General features: G+C 34.4%; 2 protein-coding genes across 2 annotated transcripts; both read left to right on the forward strand.

Annotated features, from left to right (window-relative positions):
- Window positions 1–1,360: 1,360 nt before the first annotated feature.
- LOC121762376 (mediator of RNA polymerase II transcription subunit 10b-like) lies at window positions 1,361–5,133 on the forward strand. The gene is made up of 5 exons (XM_042158243.1): window positions 1,361–1,714; window positions 1,910–1,990; window positions 2,094–2,196; window positions 3,698–3,787; window positions 4,797–5,133. The coding sequence occupies exons 1-5, from the start codon at window positions 1,467–1,469 to the stop codon at window positions 4,854–4,856; spliced, it is 582 nt and encodes a 193-aa protein (XP_042014177.1). The 5' UTR covers window positions 1,361–1,466; the 3' UTR covers window positions 4,857–5,133.
- Window positions 5,134–6,693: 1,560 nt separating this feature from the next.
- Window positions 6,694–7,410, forward strand: LOC121775300 (protein MIZU-KUSSEI 1-like). Its single transcript, XM_042172372.1, has one exon. The coding sequence runs from the start codon at window positions 6,694–6,696 to the stop codon at window positions 7,408–7,410; it is 717 nt and encodes a 238-aa protein (XP_042028306.1).
- The last annotated feature ends 2,278 nt before the right edge of the window (window positions 7,411–9,688 follow it).

Genomic DNA, 9,688 nt, shown 5'->3' on the forward strand with positions numbered 1-9,688 from the left:
GATGGCGGCGGCGTTTGGTGGTGGGAGACATGAAAAGGGGGTAGGTGGTGACGGCGACAGCGAGGGGAATTAGGGTTTCGTAGAGAGGGGAACGGCGGGCAGAATTAGGGATTTTAGAGAGTGGAGAGAGGGGTGACTGAATGGGGAAATGGGTGGCCGTGGGGGTAATTTTTTTATTCAATTTTGTTTTTTAATGGCATGACTTGTAAATAACTGGAAAGAGAAGGGTGATTGTTATGTCCAAAAATGGAATGTCTCAACCGGGACTCCTACCTAAAGTGGGAGACCCGAAAGTATTAAACTGGGACTCCTAAAGTGGGACGGATGGAGTATGTTTGAATTTAAACATATATCTCAAAATTATGATAATTAAATTTTAATCCTATAAATATGATTAATTTGTATCATTATGTATTAGATTGACTACATGTTAATTGATCGGAGCAGCTCGATAAACCTATTGGGCTAACCCGAAACTCGAATATTTAGTGTTAGGGTTAAATTTTTATAACCCAATTAGCCCACACCCGATTAATCCGCAACCCGGGGAGGGTTGGCCTGAAATCGTTGGACTAGCCCGATTGACATTTCTAAGTGAGATGTTTATAGTTTGCCACATGAATTTAGATAGTGGTATTTAGTGAATTAAATTGTAAATAGTAAAGTAGAGAGAGAATAAATTTTAAAAAAAAAGGAAAAAGAGAATGAAGTAAAAATGATAATAAAATAGGAGAGATAAGAGGATAAAATATGAGAAAGAAGTGATTTAATTATTGACGGAAAAAAAATGTCTATCTTAAGTTGGGACATTCCAAAAAGTAAAGTATACCTCATTTAGATTAGACTAAAGAGTATTAAATATATGCGAAAATCACGACAAATATTTACGTATATTACATAATTGATATTACATAACATGATAAAATTATTCTTATATGATATTTCCACCGTCCCACTTTAGGAGTCCCGATCACTTTTGCACACTTATTTTGTAAAAGTAACCGGGACTCCTAAGGTGGGACGGAGAGAGTATATCATTTACTACCTCTGTCTTTTAAAAGTAAAAACTTTTGAAGTGATATGAGTTTTAATGTGTAATTGATAAAAATAAGATAAAACTAACAAGAAAAGTGATAGAATTATTGTTACTGGATAATGGGTCTAACTCATTCGAGATTAAAAAAATGTTTTTTTATTATAGAAAGTTTCAAATTTAAAGGATATAACAAAATAGAAAAAAAATATTTTCAAAGAATGGATATAATATAAACGTGCCATTAACCACATGTTAATAGTAATTGATATTTTAGTTCTGCCTTATTATGTTGCTGATATTTAATTGAGACGCATTTAATTTTAGTTTTGCCTTATTTATCAATTTTTTGTATATATAATCGAATGTGAATCTCTTTGAGTTAATCATTATAGACTTCATCTCCAGAAAAAATCTGAGAGTTTCGACCAATATGGATTCATCGCCGGCAACCACCGCGGGCGGCGGCGGAACCAACATTATGGTCTCGCAATCATCCGCTGCGTCGCCTATGGATTCTTCCGCCGCCGCCGCCGCCGCCGCAACCTCAGTTGACGATCCTAAACAGAATTTGACTCAAGTTATAAATTCAATCCAGAAAACTCTCGCCCTCCTCCATCAGCTCTACCTCACCGTCTCCTCCTACAATGTTGGTTCCCAACTCCCTCTCCTCCAGCGCATGTAATTTCCTCCTTCAATTTCCACTTCTATTTTTTCAATTAGTAGTATTTTTTGGGGGTGGGGGATTCTAGGGTTTTCTATTGTCAGGTATTTGTTCAATTGATGCTTGAAACTGATTCAAAATCTTATGTTGATCATGATTAATTTGTTTGCCATAGATTATTTCTGTGATTGGCTGTATTTCCTGTTGTTTAGGAATAATCTAGTGTTGGAATTGGATAATATGACGAGATTAGCAGAGAAGTGCAACAGTCAGGTGCCCATGGAGGTTCTAAAGTATGTCCCTCTTTTTCCTTCTTCTTTTTGATGATTGGGAAAGCTGATTTTTTTATATTTTCTAATAATTGTGCCTCTTCTGGATTTACGAATTCTAATGTAGTTTGATAGATGATGGGAAGAATCCTGATGAGTTCACACGGGATATGTTGAATGGATGCATTGCCAAGAACCAGATTACTAAAGGGAAAACAGATGCCTTCAAGGTTGGTCTTCGTTTGCACAATAACACATTTTTTATTTTGATGCGCGTCTGTTTGTATTTGCATATTTGTTTTACATGTATTGTGTTTGATGGTACACATTCTGTCTGAATATGGATATGCATCAGGAATCATGGATGCAAATAACTTCTGTAGCATTTTCATCAGCCAAAAAAAAAATATGGACATCATATTAATGTAGTTTCTTCATTTATCTGCGTGCATGTTTTCTTGAATTGTCCCCTTATGCAAAAAAGTTGTTTATGCAAAGAGCTGTCTATTCCGATTTAGTCATTTAACCTGTGGGGGCTATTGTCTAGTATGGTTGCGGGAATGAGCTATAGATCTGATAATCCTAGTATAAGTGATTGTAATGTTAGTGGTAGTATGCCTTGTCGAAATCCTAAGCCAAGATTGTATGGTAAGTCCATTTTTTGTGTTACTAAACTCAATCTGTTCAAAGAATGAGGGCTAGGGATCTGTTCTGGTGAATTGCATGGTTTTGCACTTTAAGAAACAGATCAAAATGAAGTATCAGGATTTAGGAACAGTTCCTGATGACCTCCCCCACACCTCCAGGAACACAAATTTTATATGATAGACTCAAACCAGAATATGCTAACTTTTCTTTTGATTATTATTTAATTGATTTTGACCCCATAGATAGTTTTATTGAGCTGGGGATTTTTAACTTCATTAGGATAACGTTTATTCTAAATCAAACTGATTTTTTTAACTTCTGCAAGTGGGGCATAATCCTAATACAGAGGATGTTGTGTCTGTACAGGAACTTAGATAACTTGCATGATATGTTTTCCCATGTACTACTACTTTTTAATCTTAAAGACATGGTAGATGTCTTCTTGACAAAATTAACATGTTGTAACGAAAGGTGATATGCTAAAAGGGAAGGACCTCTAGATTGTCTCTTTTCTTTCCTCCATGTTGGAGGAGCCTAATAAAGCTTTTTTTGCGAGTTAGATTTACGGCATATTTGATTCACATGATGATGCACCTAAAATTACAATCTGATCATTCTGGACATTAGAGTTTGTACTGATGCCCTTTCATCTCAGTCATGTGTATCTAAACTTCTGTTGATTTCTTGGTGACGTTTCAAATTACACTTTTAAATGGTAAGATCATTTCGAACATTTGTAGTTGGTCCTAGAGATTTTGCAATAGACCTGTAACGTAGTTAATTGGAATAAACATAATTATGGTTCTTGGTTGAGTGAGTCTATGTCTTTTATAAAGATGGCGTTCAAATAGACCTGAGCAAGGTCTTGGCATTGTTCAGTGGTCAGTTCTGAACCAGTTGTTTTTGAAGGACTATGGCTAGATAGTGGAACCACCATTCAAATTGTTAGAGAATGATCAAACTAGGCAATTGGTTTGGACTCCTAGTCAATAGGCATTCTTCCCTTAGTGCTCACTTTGCACTTATTTAATTGTATTGAATCTTTGAAATTTTAGCAACTTATATTCTCTTTTAATGATGCAGGGCTTGCGAAGACATCTCCTAGAAGAACTAGAGCAGGTATTTCCTGCTGAAGTTGAAACTTATAGGGAGATACGATCAGCATCTGCAGCCGTAAGTTTTTAGACTCTTGTTTTCTCTTTCGTTACAAGTTAAACCAGTCATTTGCTATACTATGGTTTCCTCAGCATTTTATATTCCTTTATAAGTTGTACTATTTCTTATATGAAAATGCATGCTTATCCTTGTCTCTTTCTCTTCATTTGATCTTTTACGTTTCCATATAGCTTAGGAGTGTTCTTTTTGTGCTTAGGAATGCATTTTGTGAGTACGAGGCCAGAGCAACTAACTACTCTCTCAGCCCCTAATAGTCTCTTTTTTTCTATTTTGGTCCATCCCACAAAATTAATCCACTTTTATTTTTGGCAAGTTTTTCTCTCTTATGAGGTGGACCTCAATCTCTTCCTACAATACTTGAGTCACTTTTTCTTTCTATTTTTCTCTTACTTTACTAATTTCGTATTAAAACTCGTTCCATCATCTAAGTCCCTATTTTTAGGGTATGGAGGAGGTAAAATTTTTTTGTGTTGGGCTGTGCCTTGGGAGTGTATTTTTAATCTCATATAAAGATGTATTATGTGTACAAATACAAGCAGTGGCGAAGCCACGTTGGGGCCAGGGTCCCCCCATCAATTTGGCTTTTAACTATATATATTATATGTAAACAAAAAAATTTATGTGAAGGTGATAGCACAGGTGGTTAAGGGTCGTGTCTCCTTTCCATCAGGTCCCGAGTTCGATTCCCATACGTGACTTTTTTTTTCTTTTTTCTTTTTTCTCTTTTACATCACTAATTATGTTAATTTTCATTCTTTCTTCCATCATTATATTCATAATAAAAAAAATTAAAAAATATTGTTGTAGTCTATTTGTTACTTAAATATTATAAACATTTCCATCCATTATACTTACGGAAAATATCGATTATATGACTATTGGGGCCCCGTCGTAAAACTTCTTGCTTCGCCACTGAATACAAGAATGTATTCTTGTGATGTATGTAAATTTAAAATTCTAGTTTCTTGTAGCATTAACTTGTTTCCCATTTTACAATTTTGTGCAGGAGGCCAAACGATTGGCTCAAACCCAAAACATGCTTCCGAATGGGGATGCCAAAAGTTAAGAAAGAAATTTGAGGAACATTTGGCTCATGGATAGAGTTGATTTGCATGTTTATGTTTGGGCATGTAAATGAGATACAATATCACTTAAACTTATATTGCTATACATTTATTTTCAGTTGCCAAGCTTGATAGAAACTTTACTGATTATTTTGAAACGTTTCAAGGAATACCAGGTCATGCCGTGAAGTGTAAAGGTGGCTTTCTAGAAAATTTGTAAATATGACATGGACTCAAATTTTCCTTTAAATTTAAACAAAGTAAATGGTTTAGTTATTATTTTGTATATATTCATTTTTATAAAGATTCAACTTGTTTAAACTTTTCTTTAACTTTTTTTCTTTTCTTTTATTTTTTATATTTCGACCAGTTATATCATATCCTATTCATTAACTTTTTTTCTTTTCTTTTATTTTTTATATTTCGACTAGTTGTATCATATCCTATTCATTTTAAGTACCATTCTCTCCGGCTCATAAAAATATGGACATTTTCCCTTTTTTCATCCCCATAAAAATATGTTATTTTTATTTTTGGAAAGTTCTTTTTAACTCATTACTCATATGCACCAATTTATTAAAATTAAGGCTCGTCCTTATACATTAATTAATAATAATGTGGGTCACACATTTACTAACAATATTTGAACTACCTTTCTCCCCTTTTTCTTTCTTTATCAATTACGTTGATCCTCGTACCGTCTCAAATGTCTTTATTTTTATAGGACATAGAGAGTATGAAATTTATGAAAAGAATACACATTCTATCTCTATCTAAAAAATAGCCTTTGTCGAAGGCATAATTTTAATACAAAATTGATAAGCTAAGAAAGAGAAATACTGAAGCATTATTAGTGAAAAATGAGATACGCTCATTGCCTCATTAGCATAAATAGATAAAGATTAATTTTACTCCCTCCACCCCTCATAATTTGCCATAGTTTGACCGGGCACAAATTTTAAGAAATATAATGGAAAGTGGGTTGAAAAAGTTGGAGGATGTGGGTCCTACTTTTAAAGTATTAGTTTTATAATAAAATGTGAGTGAGAATAAGTTAGTGGAATGTGAGGTCCATTACCAAAATTGGTAAAAAGTGAAATGCGAAAAATTTTATGGGACGGATGGAAATGGAAAAATGTGACAAAATTTCAGAGACAGAGAGAGTAATAGATAACCCAAAATAAAATTTAAAAAATTATTTATGTTTAAGAAGGGAATTGCCAAACAACCACATTACAAAGTGATGTTTATAAATGTTGGGCATGGACGAGTACTTACAAGTCTATGAGGAAAATATATCAGAAATTTTTTTGTGGTGTTTTAATCTTAGTATAAGCCTGGACATATAGGTTTATAGCTAAGTTTTCATGTTTTTGGCCTAAGTATCGTATTACTAAACATAATTGAGTTGATAAGATGTTTTCTTTTTAATTAGCAGTATATTAGAGTTCGAGTCATCCAATAAGTTTGTGGGTATGTGTTTTAACTCCGAAGAAAAACCCAGAAAATTATATATAGTACAATAATGAACAAATTCAAGAATAAATTAAAGTACAAGGCTTACCCAACAGTATCTAATAATAAGGTCAATTCATGTAACTCATTCAAAAAATAAGTCAAACAGTAGAAAACAGTTTAATTAATTATCAACCTACCAACTGAAACGTACCAAACTCTAATTAAATAAAACAAGTTAACCAACCTTAGCAAAATAATCGTGCTTCCCACTATAGTTGATATCTCCATGTACACTTCCACCACAAATGCATCAAAATTCAAAACCCACGCAATATATATCATAGAATTTGAGCTCATACACAACAACAAAAAATTTGTAACATGCCAACACCCAAACACAAGGCCTCCACCCCGCCCCGGTCCCCGAACCCGACCCACTCCCCGCCCCGGCCCCTCGAGCCGCCCTCCCACAAGAAAAACCCCTCTAAATCCACCAAGCTCCTCAAACGGTTCAGGTCCGTCTTCCGGTCCTTCCCCGTGATAAACCCGCCGTGCAAGATGCCAGGGCCGGCCCATGCGGGCCGCGCCCACGACGGCCACATGCACGGGGGGAGGCAGATGAGCGGGACCCTGTTCGGGCACCGCAAGTCTCGGGTGAACCTGGCGATCCAGGAGCACCCGAGGTGCCTCCCCATGCTAGTCCTGGAGTTGTCCCTCCAAACAGGGAAGCTGCTCCAGGACATGGGGCTGGGGCTCGTCCGGATCGCCCTCGAGAGCGAGAAGAGCGCCTCGGAGAAGATCAAGCTGGTGGACGAGCCCATATGGAGCATGTATTGCAATGGGAAGAAAGTGGGGTATGCGGTGAAGAGGGACCCCACTGAGGATGACTTGAAGGTCATGCAGTTGTTGCATGCGGTGTCGATGGGGGCCGGGGTGCTGCCGGTGGAGGGCGGCGCCGCGGCAGCGGAGGGGGAGATGACGTACATGAGGGCCCACTTTGAGAGGGTGGTGGGGTCAAGGGACTCAGAGACCTACTATATGATGAATCCTGATGGGAATAGTGGACCTGAGCTTAGTATCTTCTTTGTTAGGGTTTGAATTACTTAATTATTCTTTTATGTAATTTGTTTATGTGTAGTGGTATACATTAGTAATACTATTATTAAAGCTTATTTGGTTGTCATCACTATACGCCTTGAATTTTGGTTGCGTTTTTTCTCGTCCCTGATAATGTATCTTGATCGGCCTACGGAATGTCAAGATTAGATGGTATCTTATTATTAATTATCTAACTTTGATAATGTATCTTGTGATTTATCTCTTTTTTATCTGACTGTTATATTATCTAACGAATCAAACGTCATTTATGTATTTCTTCGTATAGTATATGTATGATGATTGTATGCATACGTTTTGTGAAAAATATAATTTTCACAATACTAAATAGTTCATCTATGATACTCCCTTCATCCCATCTTATTTTCACAATACTAAATATTCCCTCCGTTCCACCGTAATGAAGGCGTTTCGTTTCGACACACGATTTAAGAAAAAGTGTTTTAGTGAGTAAGTAAATAAAGAATAAAGTAGGAAATGAAAAAAGGTGGAGAGATGAAGAGAAAATAAAATAAGAGAGAAAAGTAAGTGAGAAAAAATGTGTTGACTTTTACTAAAAAGGGAAATGACTCTATTAGTATGAAACATACCAAAATATGAAAATGACAACACTACTATGAAACAAAGGGACTAGTTCGTTTACGATACTTCCTTTATCTCATTTAAGATGGTCATTTTCTTTTTTGCTTTATCTAATTCAACAATGTCCACTTGTACATTTGGTAAAAAAAATTCTCTCTTCTCTCTCTTTATTAATACTGGTATCATAGTTCATTTTATTTTCTTCAATATATGAAATATTTATTTAAATGGAACAGAGGGATTAGTTCATTTATGATACTTCCTTTATCCCATTAAAGATGATCATTTTTTTGCTTTATCTAATTCAACAATGTCCACTTGTATATTTGGAAAAAAAATTCTCTCTTCTCTCTCTTTATTAATACTGGTATCCATTTATTTTCTTCAATATATGAAATATTTTTTTAAAATAACAAACAATATTATTATATAGGTCTAAAATAATAAATATATTATAAGAGCATCCCCAACAGGCGTCGATCGGATCAGCGGAGGCGTGCCGATGGCACGACACTGCTCTTAGCTAAGATCTCCATCCGTTCTAACGGACACACGCGCCCACATTGGGCGAAGAAGCCCAATCGCGCCTCCCGTTGCGAAAAATGTTCCTAATGTGGGCACATCACGCGCCCACATTATAGCCGTTGCGAAAAATGTTTTTTGTTTTAAAAAAAATCTAAAAAATACGAAAAAAAGAATTTAATAAAAAAAATTCTTACTTCCTAATGAAATATATCCATTTTTACTTACTTTTAATTTATTTTTTAACTCCAAAATTCACATTTTTCATTTATGAATATCCCCATTCGAAATAGGATAAAGCTATATGACCACATTGTGGACAACCATAAATTGGGTTAAGAGAAAAAAACCGGTTTATTTCCATTATCTGGTTCACTTCCAATTTCAGTTTACTTTTATACCCTTTGCTGTTATTTTTAGTGAATTGCCACCTCCACTTTTCTTCCCTCTAATTTTATTTTAACTTTCATCTTTTCCCTCTCTTCTATTCTCTTTTCATGGAGTTTGCGCCTCTTGTATGAATTGAGTTGCACATCAAATATACCAAGCAGGATACATTTTAATATTTTTTTAAATCTTATTGGGATAGAAATGACGTATATATTGTATTCAAGAGTTTCATGTAATGATTTCAAATTTGTTTGAAAAATTCTTGTATAGCATAATACTCCGTACTTACTAATTTTTTATTCTAAGCTATTAAATGTGATTAATATATATTCTGAACTAAATATAACTGAATGTAAATTTATATTTATATAATTATATTAATTTAATTGTTAGAGCAGTTAGAGCTTCCAAATTAAAATATATTACTCCATTCGTCCCAATATAGTTCAGTCGGTTCTTTTTTGCACTCGTTTTGAAATATTAATAAATAGTTAAAAATGAAAAGAAAGTAAAGTAAGAAAGAAAATAATGTAAATAATATTCATCTATGTATTATTCTCTCTCTTACTACTGTATCTTCACTTTAACTATTTAGGAGTATCATTTAAAAAAAAAAATTGACTCAACTATCTTCATACGGATGAAGTATTAAATTATAAACTAAAATCTTGTATTTTATTTTATATTATCAAATTTGTTTAGTCAAAACTGAAAATAAGATTAGAGATAATTGATCGAATAATATCGTAAATTCGTATTGGTATGC

This window comes from Salvia splendens, chromosome 2 (genome assembly GCF_004379255.2).
Source record: "Salvia splendens isolate huo1 chromosome 2, SspV2, whole genome shotgun sequence".
Classification (NCBI taxonomy): domain Eukaryota; kingdom Viridiplantae; phylum Streptophyta; class Magnoliopsida; order Lamiales; family Lamiaceae; genus Salvia; species Salvia splendens.